The sequence below is a fragment of the Antedon mediterranea genome, chromosome 7 (genome assembly GCF_964355755.1).
Source record: "Antedon mediterranea chromosome 7, ecAntMedi1.1, whole genome shotgun sequence".
Lineage (NCBI taxonomy): Eukaryota > Metazoa > Echinodermata > Crinoidea > Comatulida > Antedonidae > Antedon > Antedon mediterranea.
The window spans coordinates 14,495,189-14,521,425 of record NC_092676.1 but is presented as its reverse complement, the minus strand read 5'-3'; the positions used below and the strand labels follow the sequence as shown (position 1 = coordinate 14,521,425).

General features: G+C 34.3%; 1 protein-coding gene across 2 annotated transcripts in view; it reads left to right on the top strand.

Annotated features, from left to right (window-relative positions):
* LOC140053868 (nuclear hormone receptor E75-like) overlaps nucleotides 1-25,904 on the top strand; it is a 62,772-nt gene extending 36,868 nt beyond the window's left edge. For both annotated transcript variants that reach the window (XM_072098597.1, XM_072098596.1), the window contains exons 2-6: nucleotides 2,305-2,465; nucleotides 6,926-7,070; nucleotides 18,244-18,551; nucleotides 22,349-22,739; nucleotides 23,808-25,904. In XM_072098597.1, the coding sequence (XP_071954698.1) occupies nucleotides 2,305-2,465; nucleotides 6,926-7,070; nucleotides 18,244-18,551; nucleotides 22,349-22,739; nucleotides 23,808-24,070 (1,268 nt within the window). In that variant the 3' untranslated portion in view covers nucleotides 24,071-25,904. The remainder of the gene's footprint in view (nucleotides 1-2,304; nucleotides 2,466-6,925; nucleotides 7,071-18,243; nucleotides 18,552-22,348; nucleotides 22,740-23,807) is intronic.
* The last annotated feature ends 333 nt before the right edge of the window (nucleotides 25,905-26,237 follow it).

Below are 26,237 nucleotides of genomic sequence, written 5' to 3'. Positions count from 1 at the left end.
CCAAATATAATTGTCACCATGAAAATTTTAAAATTAAAAATAAACTGTAGGTAAATTTTGTTTATTGCAATGGTATCGGCCTTCCACACTCTTCGTCTTGTTATTTGATGATGGAGGGGTATCTTCATAATTATAAAATTTGTGTCAAACATGGATTATTTTTTTCTTAATATATAATACTGTATAAATTTTTTTTTTCTGTACATATGTACTACTGTATACAGTTACTGAAGTTTATTAGCATTTTCAGTTTTACATTGTATATTTATTTTTAACCTACTGGTATCCCACCTCTGCAGTCACAGATTTAACTCCAAAAAATGGATCAAATTTCTACTGTTATTAGTGTACAGGTACTGTACTGTTTTTTGTTGGGCTGATTTAATACACCTGAGAGAATTGACACATTTGGAAAAGAGATTGGAATGTTCCATTCATCACCAAGCAATACATTTGTATAAATGTATTTAAAATCTATTAAAATAGTATTTTTTAATAAAGTTGGTTTGTCTTCAAAATTATGATGCTGTACTCTAGCTGTTCAACCGGTTTTCAACTATCAATAACAATTATCGTAGAAGGAGATAGGTAAATGCGAAACATCCTTGTATTATTGTGTGCGGGTATTTTTCAAGATGGACATCCATTAGACAGTGTATACCACGATCGGAAAACACCCCTATTTGGGGCAAATAGTTGAACTTTTTATTATCAATATAACTAATTATATACCTCAACCTAATTAGTGTTGTGGTTTTCATTGGGTGTTAAAAATCAGTATCGACAATATGTACCAACTTTATATACCATCTAAGTAAAAATTCGTAACTCGCGATTGATCAAATTTTGCCCTTACGTAAATTTATATGTAGATTAACGCTAACTAATGTCTGGTTGAAGAATATTTGTTTCCATACAAATAATGACCGAGGTAATTATATATGTAGACCTATCACGCTTAGAGATTTATAAATCCAGGTTATTATGTACACATTGCATCTTGTGTGTGTGAGCTTTTTTTTAAATTTGCGGTCATCTACCTCCCAACTCAGCCCTTCATTTGTTGCTTCACACCCATATCTTCAGATCCTAGATCGTTGCATTGGTCCTATATATGAGATAATATTAATAGTTATTTCCAGGCCCTGTATATTAACAAATTATTATAATGCAATGCTGTTTGTTTTCCCGTATATACTCGCTGCAAAATTAGCTTATAATTTGTTGCATGTAAGTAATAAATATTTATTAGTTTAGAATTTGAAACTTTATGCCAAAGAAATGATATTAACAATATAGCTGGTACTGTTAAACATAGTATTTACAATTACATATGCATTAAATTTCAAATTAAGATTTGATATTGTAAATGAAAAGAAAAATCACTAGATTTGTCCTTATTTGTTATGGTATATGTGACCAGGGTATGTTTGTTGATCGCACAAAAGCAACTGATTTCCTTGTTAAACTGTACCTGGGACAGTATGGTCATGCACTGTGTAGAAAGTATCTATCATTGTTGGGTCTATTAACAAAATATAGCATATGTGATGTTGAAAACCTCATTCACTACAATTATTAACATTTGTAAAAATAATGCTATATACTCTTGTGGTTTATGTTCATAATTATATTCAAAGAATTCATAGTCCTTCACTAATTTTGTACCAACCACTAGCAAAATAAAAGTGAAAATATCATATACTAGAATGTCATTGAAGAATAACTTATTTTATTTCATTTTGTTTATTATTGTTTACTCAATATTTTTAGACATAGAAGAATTTTGCTGTATTTATGTGCCTGCCGGAAACAGATTGAAATTAACCAAATTGCTCTAAAAAGCCAGAGATTTTTGAAATTTTTTTTTTTAATTATTTTTTTTATTATTTATGGGGAATACGAAAAAAATTGGTAATTAACATCATTTTTGTTTATGTGACCCAACATTTATTATAATTTCCCATTTTTTACCTAATGCGAATTTTCATCTTTTTAAAAAAAAATCACCAATAAACATAAAAATTTTTTAAAAAGAATTTAAAAATAGAGGGGTGTACAATGTATTTATTCTATACCTGGTACACACATTTCAACAACATTTATCAATACCTGGTAGTACTGGGTATACGCAGTGAAAAGCGTTAATTATCTAATAGATTTACTCATTTCATGGTTTGATTATGATACATTACAAAATCAAAGCAGGTTTAAGAGCATGAATTTTGTACACTGTTTTTGGTTCTACTGACTAATCATGTATTTTTCCCCTGACATTTTTGTTTTTGTTGATTTTATTTGCAGAAGATGACTGCCTAGCCTCATCACCAATCATGTCAAATCCACAAACAGTTCAGAAGCCAACTTCTACACAAAGCTCTCCACAACAAAACTCAACCTGTCAAGTGTGTGGTGACAAATCCTCTGGTTTTCATTATGGTGTTTTGGCATGTGAAGGTTGCAAGGTATGTTTTCTTTTGCATTTAAATACATAGACATTAAAATCTGTTTATTATGAATTCTCAATTCGAGGTCATGATAAAAATATATTATAGTGCAGGAAAATTAACCACCTACATATGGGCTTTACACACCTTGCAAAATATTCTTTGTGGAACCACTGTATTCAATGGCGAAGTAGATTAAAACAACAGACTAGCATACCTCTTCTTACGGTCCAGATGTTCTAATACATATGCAACATACATGACATATGTACACATCTTCTGTAGATCTGAACAGTACGCAAACGAGTTATACCCACAGCATTGTCATTTTTTCAGTAATTTGCCTTTGGATTTGTATATACAGGGCATCATTTATAAGGAGCGCCTGCGCGACCGCGCTCCTCCGCGCTCCTCAACAGGCTTCGAGGAGAGCAATTTATCGCGCTCCTTAATTTTCAAAATAGAGCCTAGCTTTTGACAGTGTTGATTTTTCTGTCAAGACTGAGGCCTAAAAACACGTGGATTTTTAAAAGTTAAAACCAATCTAGGCCTAGGCTAATAATATATAAGCAAGTTATAAATCTACAAGCCTAATGGCAGTCCCTCGTTTTTAAGGATCGCGAGCGCGATCGCAATCAACAACCTTCGAAAAGGAGAGCAATTCATCGCGCTCTCAGTGCGAGGTACCACCAACAAAGGGGATTCCCCTGCCTGCGCGCATTCAAGGGCGAGTTTACTTCATCGCCTCATAGTGCAACCAGTACGGTGTCATAGAAACACCTCCTTTACAGGAAGATCATGTCCCAACCAGGGAGTTGTTATTACTAATAACAACTCCCTGTCCCAACCAATAATTTTTCCCTTTATGTTTTTATGGAACGAGTTAATAAAATATATTCAATTTTAAAAGGAAACATTAATATAGGAGGCCTAAATATAATGTTTATTATTTAAAAAAGCTTAGCTGCTGGTTGCTTTAATTATGTCATTTTGAAGATGGATTATTTCTTCGAAAGTTCTAACCAATTTTGGTCACTCAAATCCTCCTCAAAACACGTGCTGACGTGTGACGTCAGCATCTTCTAGAAGCTCTCTCAGCCCTCCCCTATTGTGCGTGCGCCCATGTGTGACACATGTAAACACGATCAAATATCTTTCTTAATTATTTTAAAATGACACTTTGTAACTTATTATCAATATTTTAATGGCTGTTGCATATTAGAATTGTATAATTTATGAATTGCAGGTAAATACTTTTCAGGTTTTCTGTCTGATTTCTAGGCCAACAAGCTAGGCTAGAAAAGTTATGCACTTGTCAATTGTATGACTCACTATACGACCCCCGGGAGAGGTGCGTCATGGGTGCGTCATTTACAAATAATTACTGACGCAGGGGTGCGTCAAAAAACCTAGATGGTACGTCACATCAATGAACAAGGTGTGTCAATGTCCGTCACTTTACCACCCACCATATCATAAACAACATGGTCACAGTGCGTCAAAATGGGTGCGTCATGGTCACCTAAAGGTAAGTCACCTTTTTGACGCACGGGTGCGTCATGGTATTCAAAAGTATGACGCACATCGGACAAATGACGCACCTCTCCCGGGGGTCGTATAGTGGGTCATACAATTGACAAGTGCATTAGGCTAAGGTAAGGCATAGTTGGCCAGGACGCGATTTTTTTTTTCGTACATGAGTTGGGGACCCCCTCATGAAACGTCACAAAATAAACATGAATAATTCATCAGTTAAATTTGTTGTTCCGTGTGCACCCAAGCGTATAGCAACAAGAAGTGATTACACGCACAACTAAACTGCGATACGATTCTTTCTACAGTAGGCCTAGGATTCTAGGTCAATTCACGTGATTGCCTTCGCGCACTCTTCTTCACACACACACTACCACTATGCAAAATGTGTCGAGGCTAATCGACAGCTAGGCAAGACATTAAACTAAGTAGTAATTGGACATAGCCCAAAGAAAGCTTAGACCCACAAGAATAACAAATGTGTATAATTTGTGTACTGTAATTTTTTAATTCTGCTATTTTATTATCAAACAATATGTATGTAGGCTACTCAAAGGAACTTTAAAAATGCGCGTATATGAACACATGAGATGGGAAGATTAGACCCATGAGAATAAAAAATGTATTTTTGTGTAATGTTTTAAATTGTTTAATTTTGCTGACTTATTACTCGGACTGTGTCATACCTAACACACACACGTCACACACACACAGCTACTACTAGAATAGACATGGGTTTAGAGACTAATAATTAGGCCTAATAGTATTAATAGAAACTATAATTTTAACACGTAATTCTTTAGTAATAAATTATATTAAAAACACCATAAACTAAAGGCTGATTATTTCGACAATCCACACAAAACGCCGCTATTCTTTTATGAAATCCCACGCGGCAACCACAGCGGAGATTAGGCCTAGAATCGTACCGCACTTGTGTAATCACTTCTTGTTGCTATACGCTTGGGTGCACACGGAACAAGAAAATTTAACTGATGAATTATTCATGTTTATTTTGTGACGTTTCATGAGGGGGTCCCCAACTTATGTACGAAAAAAAAAATCGCGGCCAGGACAGGATTCTCCAGGCTCCTGAAACCCAATCTACCCAGGCCATAAAAAAAAAATTGGCTTGAGTTTTTTTACTGTAGAATAATACGATCCCCACGGAAAATATTGTGTGAAGGTGGGTGTGGGAGATTTTAGGGGAGAGGTACAGTATACATTTGTTGTGCCCGGGGGGGGGGGGGGTTATCCCCACCCCTGTCGGGCAAAAAAAATGTGTACAAAAAATTAATAATTGTAATTTTTTTACATATTTACATAAACATTTGAGGAGAGCGATTTAAAATTTTTTCAAGGAGAGCGAATTGCTCTCCTCGGTGATTTGAGGAGAGCGATTTGTTGCTCTCCTGGGTTTTGCATACGTGATGCCCTGTATATATATATAAATAAATAAAATAACAGCAGAAAACTTGGTTACTTCAAGTTTTCTGCTGTTATTTTATTTATTTATTTATGCTCTACCTTGGTATTGAGCATTCTATCCTAACGGTCTGATAATTTCAACCTGAATATATATATATGTATATATATATTATAATATGACACACACAATAGCAGAACTCAGCAGTACTATAAAAGTATCAGGACATAGAATGGAATGCCTCAGCGTTTTGCACTCATATTTAAATGTATTTTTAAAAATTACATTTTTTAGTAAAATTATCATTATCATTTCTATTTTCTCACCCAAGTTTTATACTCGCATTTAATACCGTCTTAATACTAATAAAAATTATAATAATACAAATAATCTTATTAATAAATTATTTTTCTAAATTTTCTATTTAATTGCTTATCATGGTTACTTTTTTGCATTTTTTAAAAATTATTTACGTGGTTATTTTTTCTTGTTTTCTAAATATCATTAGCTGGTTATACCTTTACTCCTGGGTGGGTTTAATTATGTTCTCTTCATCGTTTTTTAATTTTTATATAGTACTGTACATCTGTGCCAACTTCTGATATTCTAATATTTGATTGATTTTAATTATACTGTTTTGTATTTTTCTTATACTCATTTCAAACAGGAGTATTTTAACATTTTTCCATTTGACAACTATAATGTTTGCAATAGAATTTCAGGAGCTGTTCTGTAAAAGATTTAGTTTAGCCGAATGCTCCAGCATTTAGAGAATTTTAGGCATACACAAGTCTGTTTCTTACTGTATGATGATCTTCAAACAATTGCATTAATTTTTTATCCTTCTTGGTTTTTGCCTAGGATAGGTAAAAAATATCTAGTTGTTTGCCTTTAATTGGCATGTTACAATTGCTAATATAGAAAATGTCAGCTGATGTTATGACCATTAACTCTCGTAAGGGATCGCTTCCCCTAATCAAAAACTTCTCGTAATGACCACCTCCTCTCGTAAGGTATCACTTCGCATAATCGGCCATCTCCCTTAAATGACCACTATCTCTCGTAAGTGGCCACATCCTTTAAATGACCACCTCTTGTAACGGACCACCGCTTGTAAGGGTCGGACAATGGCAGTCACATGCTTCTGTGTGTTTTGAGAATTGAGTTGCCATTTGTGAATATTTCACATTTTTAAAAGAAGCAGACGCTTACAAGAGGTGGTGGTCGTTTAATAGAGGTGGTTGCTTACGAGAGGTGGTCAATTATGACAAGCGGTTGCTTGTGGTCAATTATGAGAGGCAATCCCTTAAGAGAGATGGTCAATGCTTACGAGGGAAGTGGTTGCTTACGAGATTGTTGCTTATGAGAAGTGGATACTGATAGACCAAGACTATTAAAATCTACTTGTCAAATAATTACATCTTTTTCTTAGACTGCTGGTTGTCGCATACTTCTTCAGCCTTGCTGAAAATTAGTGTCTTTTTTAGCATAGACTAATTTAAATTCATTTCTATTTAAGGGATTTTTCAGAAGAAGTAGTAAACGAGATAAGGATTATACATGTAGGCATGGGGACGGAACATGCATAATTGGTCGTATGAATAGAAATAGATGTCAACATTGTAGATATAAGAAGTGTTTGGCTGTAGGCATGTCAAGAGAAGGTAATGTTTATATCTATTTTTATGTGGCTTTACTAAATTAAAATAAACTCGATTTAAAGGGGGATTCTGGGTTTAAAATTGCTTTTAAATATCGTTTATTTATTAAATAACAAATATTATAACAATATAGACATGTCAGAATGAAGAAATAATGAGAAATTAAAAAAATTAAATTTCATATACATTTTAGGGTAAATTCATGGAAAGTCTGTTTTTCAGCAGCTTAGGGAAGCTCATTAATATTCATGAGATATTCACAAAATCACGTCATCAGTGGATTCCAAACTCGCGACGTCATGTACGTTGTGTTTGTCAACTAAATTTACATCTCTCTCCTCTGTCAAACGACGACCACCCGATCATTGTGAAATACATTTTTTGTAGATTTTCTAAGCTAGGCCTAAAGTGTAATAATAACAGTAGTAGCATATATTTATTTGACATTTAATGAAATACAAAATTTAGTACAGATTACGAAATCATAAATTACATACTATTTTTATACCTCGAATAGTACAGATCGTATTATTGGCTTCACGTACTAGGCTAGGCCTAGCCTAAATCATTTTTTTTCATGGGTGAGAGCCATTCTGACTAGGGATTAAAACGTTAAAACATTGGGGCCCATCATGGGCCTAGATAGCCTACTACTAAACGATTGGCCCATAAATAACAAAACTCAGTGGGTTCCAAACCCATCCTATCAACCAAACTCCTAAACAATCTAAACCTAAAACATTCTACAAAATCGGCTGTAAATATCGCCGTCCGCATGGTGTCCCGATCGTCTACTAAGTAGGCCTAAAATAGGCCTAGTTTACTCTCCAAAAAAGCGGATACTACTGCATCATGCAAGTAGACCAGGTAGTAGGAAGGAGACCTAGCCGATCCGGCCCAGTTAAAAATTGAGCTAGCTAGCGTAGTAGACCCTATGCGAATTGATACTACCAGGCCTTTTACTAGGCTACACTTCTTAAAATTAGCAATACTTATGTTTACAAATATTCCAACTCTCTCATTCGAGCTATATTATCTATACCATTCCGGTAGGTCGAGTCGACCTTCAATCAAATACTGTACATCGTTAAGGTTGTAATTATAGACGGGGTATACTCGACCCGACCAGTTTGGTATTGCATACTGTATCTGCTTATCACGTGACGATGCCAGGCATGGGCAGGTAGAGCACGTGTATCGTCGTCTCGCTCAGCAGGAATGTATACGTTACGCTTCATTGATTTTGAAGGCTTTCCCTAAGTCAGTGCGAAAATCGGCAAACGTAAAGTGCAAACATATCTAATTTTTCACTGTTTTGATGAATTTTCATAGAACATTGACTTTATAAATGGGAAGACCGACTAAAATTACATCAGATAAGTATAATTTTACAAAAGTAATTGATATGGTTATTGATATCGAGTTGTCGGAAGATTGACCATTTCACAAATTTCCTATTCTGTAACACAGTGTCATATCGCCGTAGCTGCACTTGTAATCTGGCCTTATTTCACAGCCTTCGTTCTGCTTCACTGGGCGCTTATATAAATTGAAACTTTTACCGTTCAAGAGACAAACAAATATATTTTACATTTTTTACTATTCATTTTAAACCCGGAACCCCCTTTAATTTGTCACTAATGATGAATTATAGGTTATATGCATTGATAAAGATAATTCATTTTTAAAAGATATATTGATTGATTTTGTCAGAATCTTTCATTATTTATAATACTAGAAGGTGAGCTCACTTCACTCGCTCTTCCTCTAGGAAGTGTAGACGATAGTTCTCAGAATGTTAAATAGTAACTCTGGTAAAAATCTTGTAAAAAAATGTTTTATGAGGAGGTGTGGGATGTTGGGCGTTTATTAAAATAAATACTATTGGCCTAATTGGTATAATCATTAAATTATTTAGTTTAAACATAGACGGCTTGCAACATAGGCAGAAGTATCTCAGATACAGACCTGCAGTTTACTCAAACTCGGAACTAACCTTTAAATTTGTTTTAAAACCTTTTATAATATCCTAAGACAGAAATATGGAACAATATCGTAAAAACCTGCTAAAATGTTGTAGAATATACTTATCGCGGCGGCACACACAGAACAGCTAGGGTTAGTAACTGACTTGGAGTTGGTGACATGTATTTTACATTGTGTCAACCTATTCCAGAAATAAGCATAATTTATATATGAAATGAAAGATAGGATCTTGCTAACGTAAATACAATAGCCGGTATCACATCCTATCAAAGATCCTTCTGCGTATAACATCAGAAACCACCCTTGATAATAATAATAAAGACATAAGTTACTTTTCTGTAGATTTCATTATAAATCATGTGTATAATCTATACACTAAGAAAAAAAATTGAACAATACTGATAATAACAAAACATCTGATATCGTTTCGTTTCCCAAGGTGAGAATCGCTTATACCCGTGTCAGTACGGTACTAAAGAAAAGTTGTAAAACAGAAATTGGGCATTTTTTACTAATTAACCACATCGATTCCTGGTCATAAGGAGCTAGATGAAATTGATCTCAAGATAAAAATTTTGCTAAGGAAAGAATAAATAAAGATTCTGACAAAATCAATATGTTTATAAAATTCTTAGCCATCAAACACAACCCAATTAGTCCATTAGAATATCACCTTTACCATTGCATATCTTTGGTTGTCAATGATACTCACACCATACAACCCATAGTCCATTAGAATATCACCTTTACCATTGCATATCTTTGGTTGTCAATGATACTCACACCATACAACCCATAGTCCATTAGAATATCACCTTTACCATTGCATATCTTTGGTAGTCAATAATACTCACACCATACAACCCATAGTCCATTAGAATATCACCTTTACCATTGCATATCTTTGGTAGTCAATGATACTCACACCATACAACCCATAGTCCATTAGAATATCACCTTTACCATTGCATATCTTTGGTTGTCAATGATACTCACACCATAAAACCCATAGTCCATTAGAATATCACCTTTACCATTGCATATCTTTGGTTGTCAATGATACTCACACCATACAACCCATAGTCCATTAGAATATCACCTTTACCATTGCATATCTTTGGTAGTCAATGATACTCACACCATACAACCCATAGTCCATTAGAATATCACCTTTACCATTGCATATCTTTGGTTGTCAATGATACTCACACCATACAACCCATAGTCCATTAGAATATCACCTTTACCATTGCATATCTTTGGTTGTCAATGATACTCACACCATACAACCCATAGTCCATTAGAATATCACCTTTACCATTGCATATCTTTGGTTGTCAATGATACTCACACCATACAACCCATAGTCCATTAGAATATCACCTTTACCATTGCATATCTTTGGTTGTCAATGATACTCACTCCATAGGTTGTCAATGATACTCACACCATACAACCCATAGTCCATTAGAATATCACCTTTACCATTGCATATCTTTGGTAGTCAATGATACTCACACCATACAACCCATAGTCCATTAGAATATCACCTTTACCATTGCATATCTTTGGTAGTCAATGATACTCACACCATACAACCCATAGTCCATTAGAATATCACCTTTACCATTGCATATCTTTGGTTGTCAATGATACTCACACCATACAACCCATAGTCCATTAGAATATCACCTTTACCATTGCATATCTTTGGTTGTCAATGATACTCACACCATAGTCCATTAGAATATCACCTTTACCATTGCATATCTTTGGTAGTCAATGATACTCACACCATAGGTTTTATATATTATGTAAAGCGTCACATAAAAGAAAATTAGAATAATGAAAAATAGATAATGAAATCATCATTTTGGCGAAAGCATAAAGTCCAACTAATTGGTACACTTGTCGATCTCCAAGCATTTATTCATTTTTTGCCAACTTGTCTCATGATAGGGGTGTACTTTTCAGATTAAAAAGAAACGGTATCTTAACGTCGTCTTAATTTTATCGAAATCAAACATTATATACGCTGCATATTTAATGTTGTTTCATATTTTACCCTTCTTATTAAACTTTCTTCGTGCATGCAGTGTGTGAGTAAACAAAACAACATTCAGGAAATGGTAGAGTTTAACAGGGATTTAGCTAAACACACAGGTGCATTAATTGCTTCCGGACGATATTATATACAGCAGGGCCCTTGACCATAATGGTAAGGGATGGAAAACCCTGTGTTGTGGCCTATATTATATGTTATGGCTTGACAACCAATTCGGGCAGCGAGTTCCACTTGTTAATTACTCTTGTATCCAAAAAATTGTTCCGTTAAGTTGAGTTCCATCTAGGTTTCTTTAATTTGAAAGTTGAGCCTACCCAAAAAAATAGTGGAAATCTATATTTTCGTAACAATTAAAAAATTTAAAAACTTCAATGAGATCACCACGTTCCCTATCTTTCCTGTAAAGTTGTTAGACCAAGCTGTATCCTGCGCTCTTCATAAGACAGATTTCTGACTTCTGGTACAAGTTGTGTTGGTCGTTGTTGGATTTTCTCAAGTTTATTGAGGTCTAGTTGTAGATATGGTCACCAGGCTTGAACTGCATACTCCATAACCGGACGCACAAGAAAAGAAAAAAGTGATATAAACTGACATTAACTGAATCAATCTTACGAAAAATATTATCATCGTCTGCAAATAGTTTACTATCTGATTCAATATTATCAAGTAAATCGTTGATGTAGGACTAAAAATAAAGTCGGACAAATAACTAAGTTAACCAACTTGAAACAGAACCTTTGATTGAAACACATTGATGTCTATTTTCTAAAATCCACTTTATATCCAACTTAGAATATTACCTTGAATGCTATAAGTTCGCAATTTAATTTTCAACCGAATGTGCGGAACTGTGTCGAAGGCCTTACGACAGTCTAAATATATAACATCAACGAGATGTCTGTCGGCGAGAGCATTTTCTACATCACAAAAAAATTTAAGCAATTGTGTTAAAGAACGATTAGTACAAAACCCGTGTTGGTGTTTGGTGAGTACATTTTTAGTTTCGAGATGGATCATGATTGTGTTAGTTATGATTTTGACAGGGCGGTAATTTAGGGGATCAGACTTGCTGCCATTTTTGAAAATTGGTGTAATGGTTACGTCTTTCAAGGCAGCTGGTATTTTAACTGTTGCGACTTTCTGAACAGTAATAACAGTGGGGGAGGGGGGATATGTGGTCACAGCATTCTATCAAAACTTTAGGGTGGATACCATCAGGTCCAGGGGATGATGAATCGCGAAGATTTTTAGTATGTATTTTAACATCATCAAGTGTAAAATCCACATTGGTCAAAGGATGTCCATGAAAAACAGAAGTCATGTTTGGAATATTACGATCATCTTCTACTGTAAAAACTTTTTTAAAGGCCTCGTTCATTATTTCACTTACTCAGGGGCGGATTTAGTGGGGCGGTGGCTTGGCCGGCCCCGGCCCCCCCTTTTTGTAATATATATATATATATATTATGCACCATTTGCATACAATTTTATCAATGATTTTACAGGGAAAGGGGGTACAAATTAACATTAAAAATCGTTAAAATCTTAAACATTTTTTAAGTTGAAAACCGAGTTCAATTCTTGATTTTTTACAACACGGCTATGTTTTTTGTACTCTTTTAATGTCTGATATTTCAAAATAAAAAGTGTAAGTAAAACTAAATTTTAATATAAAAACAATTTAATTTAATGTTTGTCTCTAGTGTAAAGACAATTTTCACACAGGCCGGCTGCGCGTGACCGGTCTTGGCTTTGCAAAACTTCACGTCCATGTGTCCCAGCAACGTCGAAAGAACCAAGAAACCATTAACGATAGCGTAAAAAATGTGTAAAAATTCTCGACGGGAAAACAGGCTTTAGGCGCAAAAAAAACCAGTTCCATTTATTAAATATGGTCTATAAAACCCACTATATTTAGATAATTATATGACAAGAATTCGACAGGCCAAAACGCCTCCGATGCTATCTCCGGGCGTCTAGAAAAAAATCCCTAGACGATTATTTTTACCATATCGGCCCCCTCTTTATTAGGTTATATGCATGATATGCATATAACCTCTTGATTCTGTCAAAATCTTTATTTATTTATTTATTTATTTATTTATTTATTTATTCTTTCCTTAGCACTATTTTGTCCGTGCATTATCTTGGCATCAGTTTAATCTAGCTAAGTCAAGTTTTCAGAGTATATTCCTCATGGCCAGGAATCGATGTGGTTATATTTTCACGATGCGTAATCAAAAATTACGCGGTCTACGCGCGATTTTACGAAATCACGTTTGTAATCATATCTTCACAAGCATGAATCACAATTAAACAAAATTTGGTACTCATAAATTTCAGGTCATATTTCATCATATGGCAATAAAATTACGTGCGTAGCGCATATAACGCTTGCGTACGCGCGCTTAAAATGTTCAAAATTGTCAAAATTTATTTTCGATGAAATTAGAGTACGTTTCAGGCAATTTTAAGCGTTTAAAAAATTGCCATGAGTGCGCAGATTTTTGCACGCGCACTGCGCGTTAAATGTTAATGCGCACTGTTTTTGCCCGATTTTTGTTTTACAATCTTTCTTTAATAATATCATCATATTTGATTCAGGTTTCAACTCGAAATTGCGTTATACGAGCACGTCAAAAGTGACTGGCTACGCACGTATAAGTTAACAAAATGGTGAAAATATGCTAAATTTTAAAATTAATATATATCGTCAGAATGCAGGGGAACACCTATTTTTTATTTCATTTTCTTGAAGTGTATGTATCATATGTATGATTTATTATCAAATAAAGAGAACAAAAATTGATTAAGTCATCATTAATTGCATATTAAATAAAAAAAAAATAATTTCGACAATCAAACAAATTATGACATTTTCTTAGGCCAAAATAACAAACTTAACATTAACTTTCTTCCTTCAAAAATTCATATATTAAAGTTAAAAGTATGTAGTTTGACAGTGCATCATTTGTATAGATTTTAAAGATGTCATCATAGTAAAAAATTATAATTCATTACGGTATGTAATAATCTATTTGCATCAAAGTGGTTACTGCATAGTAAATACACGGAGGAATTTTTCTACAACTTTTAGGCAGTTGTGTACGGCTCGGTGGTCTGTGCTTGTGTCTATGGCATTCAAGGTACCGAGATCGAGTCTCACCTTGGGAAACGAAATAAGATTTTTTTTTTATTATCCGTATTGTTTGTTCAAATTTATTTCTTAGTGTATAGATTATACACATGATTTATAATGAAATCTAGATAAAAATTAATTTATGTCTTTATTATTATGTAACAACAAATGTGGTTTATGACATTATACGCATATGGATCTTTGATCGGATTGTGATACCGGCTATGGTGTTCACGTTAGCAAGGTCCTATCATATATTATAAATAATTAAAGATTCTGAGAAAATCAATCAATCAATATATCTTTTAAAAATCAATTATCTTTATTTAAATCAATGCATATAACCTATAATTCGTCATAGTGACGAATTAAATCTAGTTATATTTATGTCTTTTGTTTAGACCTATGACGTCTGTAACGTTGCCATGCATTTTCCTTCCTTTGAACTTTATTTAGTGCGAATTTTGTCATCCACTTCTGTTTACTTGGCGGAGATTTCTGTTCACAATGTTTTTCGGAACACAGTCAAAAATCAAAAAGTTAATCTTATTGTGAAAAATATTTGTTCGATAAACCATCTAAATTTGTATACAAGCATTTTAAGATTTTGTAATGGCTTTGTTTGGTTTTTGCCATTGGCCTGTCTGTATTTGACCCGACTACTTTGATTTCCTTCAGTAACCCGTTTCTTATTATTTTTTGGGTTTTTTGCATTTCTACGAGCTGTTTTCTAGCCTTTCTCTCCTTAAGGGTTCGATCTGGGAACAAGTCAGCAGATTTTTGTAATTTATTTCTTGCCTGACCAGACAACAAATTAAAGCTTTATCAGTAAATACAACTTTAAGTAGTCTCGGTTTAGTAGAAATTGTATTAGGGTTATTATCATGAATCCTAAAAGCTGTCTTAATATCAACATTACCAACACAGGCAACAAAAGCCATCCATTTAACAGTTTCAATATCATCTGCTTTCTTTTCGTCTGATGTTAACTAATTTGATTCTTTAAAACCCTGAATAATGAGGTTCGGCTTCTGCGCTTAAGCGTCAATTTTAAAATCGTTTAGTTTTTCGTCAACAGCGGTGTTACAACCGCCAATGTAGAAAACGCCAGCTGATGTCGAAACAACCGTTAATGTAGAACAATCCACCACTAATAAGTAAAACCTGCAGCTAATGTAGAAACCCCAACAGTTTATGTAGTAACGAAAATTTCCTCCCAGCTTATGAAGTTACTATCGCCAGCTAATGTAAAAAATGTTATATATTTTATAAAAATGTCTAAATCGTGTGCAAATGCATCGATCTTTACTTAGCTGTCAGTCTTTCCACCTCCCGTAAGCAACCAACTTTCTAAAACAACCACACATCCTAAGCAACCATCTCTGTTAAGGGACCACTTCTCATAATCGACCCTCATGTAAGGGATCACCTCCTAATCATAAGAGACTGCTTCTCATTATCGACCACCTCTCGTAAGCGACCACCTTCCTTAACAACCACCTTTCTTAACAACCACACCTCTCGTAAGTGACCACCTCTTTTAAAGGACCACGACCTCTCGTGATGACCTCTATTGAACAACCACCGTCTCTTTTAAAGGGACCACCTCTCATAATTGACCACCTCTCGTAAGTGACCACCTCTTTTAAGGGAACACCTCCAGTAACGACCACCTATTGTAAATGACCCCCTCTATTGAACGACCACCATCTCTGTTAAGGGAGCGCTTCTCCTAATCGTCCACCTCTCGGAAGTGATCAACTCCTCTCTTAAGCTTTTCATTCATTTTTGTAACAGGACATGTCTACCAAATTTGGTTCCTTTATCAAAAAGTGACCGATTGAACCGGTTTTTTCGTGCTAGGAACCCCTTCGATTATATTTAGTACATAAACTGTTTATGTTTCTACATTAGCTGGAGGTTTTACTACATTAGCGGTGGATTGTTCTACATTAACGGTTGTTTCGACATTTGGAATTTTCTACATTAGCAGTTGTAACAAGCAGAATTAACCTCCTCACTATCAGTCTTCTCTTCTAACTGACATACACGCCTCGTTACATCATTAAGGGATAAGTCAGTGGATGCAAAACGCTCTTCTTGTGTATTTAGAATGTGCGAGCCCCTGACGAGCTTAGCAACTGAGCCCTCATTTCCTCTACAAGAAATGCAAATAAATGGGTGAGAATCTTCCTCACTAAAAGCGGTATTCTGGGCTTTAGACATCTTTTGGCATTTAATATGGTACCATATGGCATCACAAGCAATACTGTACTGTACTGAGCACTGCATTTACTGATGCACTACTAAGCCCCCGCTGTTGAGGCCTAGCTTTCTCGACAGTTTTTTTTCGAATATTTCTGTTTGCCATTGAAAGTAATGTTGTAAATATGTAGTATGAGTGAAGTTAGCAACCCTAGGAAACCAAAATACCTCACTTTACCAGGTAAAACAAATGCAAATTTTAATTTGATATTCTTGCGCCAATTTCTGTTTTACCCATATTTCTGTGCTTGATCGATGTATTTAACCTCCTCTGTTGTGTACCGCAATGGCCGGATCTACAAATACCATGTCGAGCCGCCAAATTAAAACAGTGTTTAGTTTTGGCAGCTGACCAACCATATCGACTGATCGCGTTGTTGAAGTTTTATTAATTACACCTATCTGTCGAACATAATGTATTTCGTAAATCATGGCTAGCTCAGTGAGTAAAACGCTGTAGCCATTGATAACAATGCTTAGTACATTTGAGTTCAAATCTGAGAAACAAGTTATTTAATAATAAGTATCACCTCTGTATGTATACAGTAGTATAGTGTATGCTGTATATACAGTACTTAAGACACAAAATAAAGGGTACAATAACTTTTTATTTTCTTAAGATCACAATGGCATAATCGTTTTTCTGTATGACAGGCATGTGGCGTTTGCGTGGCGGATAACCTAACTCGTCCATAGTAACGAGTTCAAATCTAGTTCATATTTTATCATTGAAATTTTTTAAACTGCCGAGTGAGTTCAATGTGCATGTCTCATGTTCCAAGTTTTATTCTTGGCAATTTGTTTTTTTTTACAATAATTTATCACAGAAGAGTGTGCTTTTATTACACTTGCTCATCTCATGCGAATTAGTATGTATCCACATATTAAGGCTGAAAAAGACTGTACGGAGCACGGGTTACTGATAGTGTCAGTAAATGCTTTAATTATTCCATTACTTGATTATTGCTGCTGTGTTTAGTCAAATTTTTGGTTTAAAAAAAAGTAGGATTATTATCAATAGGCATGTATACCTGTATGTATGTTAATGATATTTCAAGTTCTCTTGGCTGGAGTTGACTTACAGAAAAATAGAATGAAAAAATTCTTATAATGATATTGCAATGTTTAGAAGAAATAGCTCCAACATATTTAACAACAGCATTTACTGTAGATAACCATGCAGTCGCTCTCAAAGTAACTTAACTATTCCATTATGGAATAACTCTCAAGATAAAAAAAACTTTCATCAAACAATGGAATTCTCAACCAAATCACATAATGTCCTTTTAATTCTACTTTCAAATTTTCACTCTAGAAAACATATAAATTATGAAAATTGTCAACACCTTTTACTTTTCCCATTGTAAATACCGTAGTATATTTCTTATTATTATTTTTTTTTTTTTTTGTATATGTTGTATTGACTGGACCATTTTGGAAATCAGTAATTCAGTTTAAAGAAAGAACAAATAAATAAAATAAATAATGCGGATATTCATTAATTCCTGCCCTGACCCTGCCCTGCTTGTAGTTGGCGTGTTACTTAGCAGTTCAACCATGATGAGGCCTAAACTTAATTAACACAAAACCTCACCAACAGTCATCCAATTTGGAGTTTGAGTCAAGTTGATTTGAACGTATTATATCCGTCCGTATTGGGCAGGTAAACAACATTGTTAATTTTTCTTTTCTTTTTTTTTAATTTTGCAAATATTCAAAAGCTGTACGATATGGACGAGTACCAACAAGAAGTAAAGTTAAATCACCTGGAGGTACTACTCGGAAGAAGAGCACTGATTCTGAATACAGTTTAAGTGAGAATGATGACATTCCACCTGTTTCTATGCCAATTAATGGGCATGGTACCCATTATGAAGCTTTAGCATCTCCACCTGCCAGGGACAATTCCTTGCAAACAAAACAAGCTGAAATGTATGAACTTGTGAGCATGATTGCATATGCTTTCCGAATTACATGTATGTATACATCAAATGATATGCCATACCTCAGGGACTTCAGTTATTCTCAGGTATAGTGATTTTATTTTTCACATAATTTATAACATCTGCATTTCAAGCAGAAGGTTCCAAGTTTGAATATCGTGTGAATCTGTTCTTTAATTTGAATTTGAATTGCGAGACAGAAATGGGAAACCACCGGCAGTCCCAAATTATGGAAACATTTTTATAAATTGTTGTATATAATAGAAAGCACACATACATCGTCCATGTCATAAAAGTTCAATGTTGTTGATACTGTAACATAGTAAGAAGTTCAAACTGATTTCACTGTACCCCAGCAAAACTTGCGTTATTAGCACTACCGATTTCATGTCTAGGGAGCTTCCAGCAAAGCTGTGCCTCATGAGGAGACTGCACCTACTGCAGCGTTGAAGGTTGCACAGGAGGATGAGCTAGATATTCCCTAACAACACCCTCCAGTGCTGTACTATCCAAACCTTGCCTCGACAACGTCCAAAACTGCTGCATTGCATCAATGTCTTCCAGGATACAGCCCATCCACTATCATATGTTTATGATATCTGGATCTGTTGGCACAAACGATCTTTTTTTCCAGAGATGTGGGTGGTTTGAGAGGGTGGCCACGAGAAGAGATCACATGTTCAGGCATATTTCGTGTGTCAAGATAAATTCCTCTCCCCCAGCAGTACCACCATGGCGATTTCTATCCTCATGAGTGAATGATTTCAGAGTTGGCAATTGATGCACTGTCTCAGTATTATATTACATATTATGCTAGGTATTTGAAATGATATAACATTTTAAATTACTGAGTATGACATTGTTATATTTTTGTTCCTCTCAAGTTCAAATGTACTGGACAAGAGGAAGCAAAAAACATTTACACTTTACAGCATCTGTGATTGAAATGCTTTTGTATTGAATAATAGTGGGAATTTTAGTCACTGATACCAACCTCCAATTTAACAATTACAATTTTTAGCAGATTTGATGCTTTTTAACAGATTTGACATGTTTTAAGTGTTTCAAATTTGTTTGAAATATGTTAAACTTGATGATCATGAAGTACAATAGTTCTTTATCGATATTACACCCTCTATATTACCTGTGTAAGTTGGCCCAGCTCACGTATCAACATCTGGGTCCATGCTATACACATTCAGGGACCAAAATGCGTAGTTTACAAGAGGCGATATCCTCCCTTTGTAAGACCAGCCCACTGTCACTTTCAATGGGTTGTTTATTACTCCAATGCCTAGAATGTAGCATGTACCAGGGACTTGCCTGTATGTACTGTACTAATATTATTGCGCACGCTCGGATATTATACGGGCCCGTAGCCAGAATGCAGCAGAGGGGGGGGGGGGGTTTTCTTTACACCAATTATTTTGCGAGCGCAGCAAGCAACTGTAGGTGGGGGAGGGGGGCCAGGGGGCCACCAAGGGCTCTCAGAGCTTTGGCTCTCAGAGCAATTTTGGTTGTTTTAATCAGCTTTACAGAGACATTTTTTACCTATTAAAATCTGAGTTATGCAGAGAAATTATATAGTACACTACAGTATTCTATAATTGATAATTATTTGCACGATTTTGGAAGTGGGGCCTTTGTTTTTCAAGGAGGTTCGCGCAAAAGTGGGGTTCGCCCGCACCCCAAAAAAAACCTGGCTACAGGCCTGTTATATACAACCAATAGTTGCAAAGGGTCATGATTATTGATTTTTTTAAATTAATGAATACCTCTTCTTGGCCCGTCAGTACATTTACTTTTGCGGTTTGCATATATTTTCTATGCCTTAATTTAACGATAAATATAGGTATATTATTTAAACACAGTCACACATACCATCAGACCTTGTGCAATGTGTTTTGCACACAGTATTTAAATGACAAAAGGGGCCTCCCCTAAATTTTATTAAAACGGCGTCACATTATGCTAGAATGCGATGGGTCCGAGGCTTTGTTTCTGGACCCCCATTGGAACAGTGATTGGAAAGGACAAATGCGGCAAGTTGAGGAAACGATGAGAGTGTATCATTGGCAACAACACTTTCTACTCGGCTTACAGTAATGCACAAGATTGATGCAAATGGATAGAGGACATTTTGTAGAGCCAAATTTCTAGACCTTCATTTGATAGACTATAACCACGATAAATTGAAGAGGTGGCAACTGAGAGATAAGAAATTTAAAAAAATTGTATTGGGAAGATGAGAAGAGTGTCGATTATGGCGAAGGACCATAGACATAGTACAAACAGGAGGAAGAAATGGACGAAGAGGGTGTTCAGAGGACTGCGTGATGGCACAAAGAAATTTAAGTAAAAAATACTGATGCCTTAGAGAGAAGGGAATAATATTGAAATTAGTAATTTGTTAATGAAATTAAATATATCAATGTTAGTAGGTGGTATTGATACAGTTACAGAGTACGTAAAACTACAGTACATGATACCGTAGATATTATGTGTAATATATATAATATTTACTATAACACTCTTTGATGATGATACACTATACTTCATAGCCACACATAAATACTGTAGGTAACCGCAGTCTTCCATTTTTTGATGTACGTCGGAAGGCTATATACTTTATGCATGCTGACTGCCAGTGATCTGAACAATAAGTATCCTTTGTAAGAATCGGTATGAGTATAATACACGCGTCAATATCATGTTACATCCAGGGACCAAAAATTTGTATTATTTTTCACGTGAAAATTTCATTTGCAACTCTTAGAAATTTACATACACGTATCGCTCTACGTACGCTCATACAGGGAAGAAGGTATGAGTTATTCACCAACGAGTTTACAATTTTTTCAATTTACGAATAACCTTTTGTACTGTGGGTCACGTAATTAGAGGATTTTTAGAGATAGGGTGAGGTATTGGGCATGTCAAGGATGGGGGTTCGTAGTTGGTTAAGGGGGATTCTCTGTAATGGGAGGATTCTCTGTAAAGGGGGGGTTCGCCCAAACCATAAAACTCCCCCCTGGCTGAGTATAGTCTAATTGCTTCAAATCCAGTTAACACTGGACACTTTAACAAGCAAAATAACTGGACACTGCAATAATAAATTAACTTTATTTGGGTAGTGGATCACTGGTATGCAAAACTTTCTGAATTAGTACCTATACTGAGATTTTGATTGTAAATCCGATTTTCCACTAGACGAATTTGTTCGCGCGAATCGAAAGCGTCATGCTATGTGCATGTGTATTCGAGTTTCTGTCTGTCATTCTCCCTTCTTCAACGAATTCTAGTTCCTTTGATTTTACGCTTCAGCGAAATTTACTAGTTCGATTGTTTCTACTTTTTTGGAGCAAAATATTGCGCAACCAATCAGAGCTCTGGAAATGAGCTATGACGCTTTCATGAGCACTCATGCGAATCGAAATGCTCAGCAACCACATGAACGTCGCAGCTATTCCCTATGTAGTGGAAAGATAGAGTAGGCAATTTTTTTCTCTTTGAAAAGTTGGATTCGCAATTTCAGGGCAATTAGATGTTCATATTCTAAAAATGTTCTGGAGGCCTCAGTCTCTCTCGCATTCTCTATAACAAAATCCCATGACATTCCATTCAATATGGTAGCTACTTGATGAATTTTGGAGAAACTCAACAGTTCGTTTCAGAACTAATATACGTGGTGTACCGCAAACTTCAACACCAAAATGTTGCTGTTTTTTGTGTACAATATTTGGGAACCATGAACTTATGATCAGTACCTGGCACAATTTAAGATGGAAGTGGCTAACTAATCGAATAAACAATGTTTTGACTTTAATGTAATAATCTTCATTTTATTTTACTTGTTTAATTTACTGATATTGTATTTTCACAGGACAACCCTCAACTAATGGTAGATGAAGTTGATCTTGCTAATCGTCGTCGTTGGATACAGTTCACAGAACTTATAGATCCTGCAGTTAGTGGTCAAGTTGAATTTGCAAAAGCGGTGCCAGGTTTTCGTAATCTGACACAAGAAGATCAACTACTCTTGCTGAAAAGCAGTTTTTTTCAGGTTTGGTTACTACGAATTTCACCATTACTGCACCAGGTTGACAACCATACACACACTGGCCAGACTTTGTCATTGATTTGGGAACAACTGATGATTCTTCTACCACGTGAACTGTTCCATGCCATGTATGTTTTTGCCGAAGAAATCAATCAGTTTGGCTTATTAGAGACTGAATTAGCTTTATTCTGTTCCTCTTTACTGGCACAACGAGGTATGATGTTAGTGGTTTTTGTACGATATCATTTTGTTTTTGTATGTTTAAAAAATAAAATAAAGTCAGGAAAATTAAGAATTCAGAAAGTTGACCAAATTTGACGTCTCAGCACCATTACATCACTGTGTAAACTACGCAACCTCCTCTGTTGTGTACCACCATGGCCGGATCTACAAATACCATGCTGGGCTGCCAAAAAACCAGTCTTTAGTTTTAATTAATTACACCTATTCTTTGAAGAGAATGATTTTCGTAAATCAGGGTTTGGCTCAATGAGTAAACGCTGTGGCCATTGATATCAATGCTTAGTACATTCGAGTTCGAAAAAAAGTAAATGAACAAAAAAAAACACACACAAATAAAACAAATCCAAATGGATGTTGTGTTTCCGTTAAATATACTTTATACTTTTTGTGTTGATTTCAAAGTCCGTAAGCATTATTATTATTCCAATACATGACATCTTAATTCGATAATATATATATATATATTATCGAATATAACACTTGCACTGATAAAGGGCTAGTGTTGCCCGAAAGCTCTGTTAACTTTTCTGGCTGTTTACTTTATCGTTTTGATTTAGCATTTCGCTTTTTTTTTGTATCTCCATTGAGATCCAGCCACTGATACCCACAGCATTGTCATTTTTTCAGTAATTTTCCATTGGATTTATATAATTATATATATATATATTTGATCATTCACACAGCATAAAGTCCCATATCCAGTATTGCTTTTATTTTGTAGCTTACAGATATTTCAAAGTAAAAAGGAATACTCTGTGTATAACAAAATCAATGGACGTAAATAGTTCCGAATTGTATTCTTGACAATTTGTTTTTTTTTTTTTTTTAAATAACTTAAGATTGGGGATCATATTGTGATATGATAAATGATTGTTATAGTTATTGTTGTTATTATTTATTGTTTATTGTTACTGTTATTAATATAAATAAAAGTGTACTGGATGCATTGATTGACTGAATCGAATTGATTGATTTTAATTATATGCCAATAACACTGTGTGATTTATTGAATTAATATTATAAATATTTCTATTTATAGATGCACATGGTCTTGGTAACATTACTGCTGTAGCAGAATTACAAAATAATTTGGTGGAGGCATTACGCATTCAAGTTGAGGGCAATCACCCTCGCAATGCAGTCACACTTATGGGAAACCTTTACAACAAAATGCAAGAGCTTCAACATATTCACAAACTGCATCGTGATTTTGCGCTTGATTGCAGCCAACGATGGCCTGACATATGTCATGGAATACCTGCACTTTATGCAGAAATGATGGATGTAAACATGCATACTTGAGTGCTCATTTTTTAATAGCAGTACAGTATAATATGTTGATTCAAGTATTTAGTGGACATTGGTACTCGATTACTTTATGCTCACAACTTTTACGGCAGGGATTTTCTTTTTCAATTTGTTTTCGCTTAAAATAGTATTTAGAATGCATGAATAGTAGAATTGTATCAAAGAAATATTTTTTTAAAGAGTAAAAATTTAAAAAAAAAACATTGTAGAGTAACTTGAAAAATATATGCATAAGTTTGAACAGAAATAAATAACTGAAATACATGAATGTAAACAGTAACGATAAGAATGTTACTTGAAGTTTCTTTGTGAAAATAAAATAATTTATCTGAAGGTGCTTGGGCATACCAAACGCATGCACATCATTCTCATCCTTATTTTTATCATTACCCATTTAATTTTATCCACTAGAAAATGTCAGTATTTGTCGCACTTGTACTTTCAATTTCTTGGGCCAGTTTCTGCTGCTTGCGAATAACTGATTAACAATTGTGTCAATTACTTAAAATTTCCACTAACAATTAAAAACACCACATTGATTATAGCGGCATTTAACCAATTATCGTTATTCAAATTTTAACTACTTGAACGCCATTGACCTCAAGTCAACAACTGTTGCATTTTCAACATTTGACCACATAATCTGAGCACATTCTAGGTAATTTTGACATTTATGCAGTCGATATACAGTATTTTGAAATATATTTTTTAACCTATTTTTAAATAAACGGTTATTCAACCTTATGCAGCAGAAACGGGCCCTTGGGCAAATTTCAATTGCATAAACATTCAATTACAGTAATACACATAATTGGTGCTATTAGAATTGGACACAAAGTTATTGTTCCTTTATGCAAGAAGTGAATGCAAATATGCAGTATAGGCTTATAGTACATCTTCCAGTTGATAAGAATTATTTTTTTATTTGAATGTGTAATATTGTGTTAATATTAATTTAAGATTTTACTGAATTTTCAGTTACACCAATCATTTAATGCCAAACTTCATTAATCAGTACTTTTTACGATATAATGTAAGCTATGACAAACAAAACCAGAGAAACTGTAAACAACCTATCAATGAAGATGACGAAATATGCAAAGGTGGAAAAACGTCTTCCTAACCATACATGTCTGGTGAAGAGGTAATAAGACAGCTTTACCTTAAAATTACTCATTCAATGGGTAAAGCTTTAACAATTTGTGGCTGCACATAAAATACGATTAGTATATAACCAGACATTTACAATACTGTACTTGATCCTTCATTCAATTTGTATTCAGAATTTTTTAAGTTCATTCTACAAATTATTTGGTTATTCCCACCGTTTAGAAATTTACATAATTTTAGAGTATTTACATAATTTTAGAAATATATGTTGTAATTAAATATGCTGCCCTCTACTATAACCAATGTGCTAAAATACTAAAAGAAACAGTAGACCTGAAATATTTAAATAGTTCATCAATTCTTCCAGGTAAAATTTTATCTTTAAGCAAAAACATTTGTAAATTACGGGTAAACCTTATTTTTTTAAATTTTTGTATATTTATATATAAATTTTAACAATACAGTATATACAATTCAATTTCATTTTTTCATACTGTAATGTATGATCAGAGGAAGTTATGTAATATGATAAAACGTTGTGCATTTTTTATTGTAAAAGTACTTGTGGTACTGTCTTTCCTGTTAAGTGGAAGTAATGTTTGAATTTATGTTATTAGATGTTCATAACTTAATTTGAGATGGGAATAATACGCATTTTGATACAGTAATTATAGATAATTTTGTTTATAATTGTGTACATTTTACTAAATATATTAGTCTGATGATTCTCTGTAAAATAATATTTTTGTTTATATTTTCACCATATCACAAAAGAATAATAACATGTATTTATTATAAATGGTTATGTGGTTATTAATATGATAAAATCATGAAAACAGAAATTGAAACTAACATAGCATAAATACTAGTAGTTAAATGTGCATCCAACATTGAAAGCTCAGTTATGACTAAAAAACTATTATAAACTATTATTTACTGGCGTGGTAATTTTAAGATATTATGTAGCCTGTAATGTTTTGATGTCATTTTACCACCACAATCCACTTCTTATAGTATTGTAGAAGGTGCTTGGTATCAATCAGTAGACAGT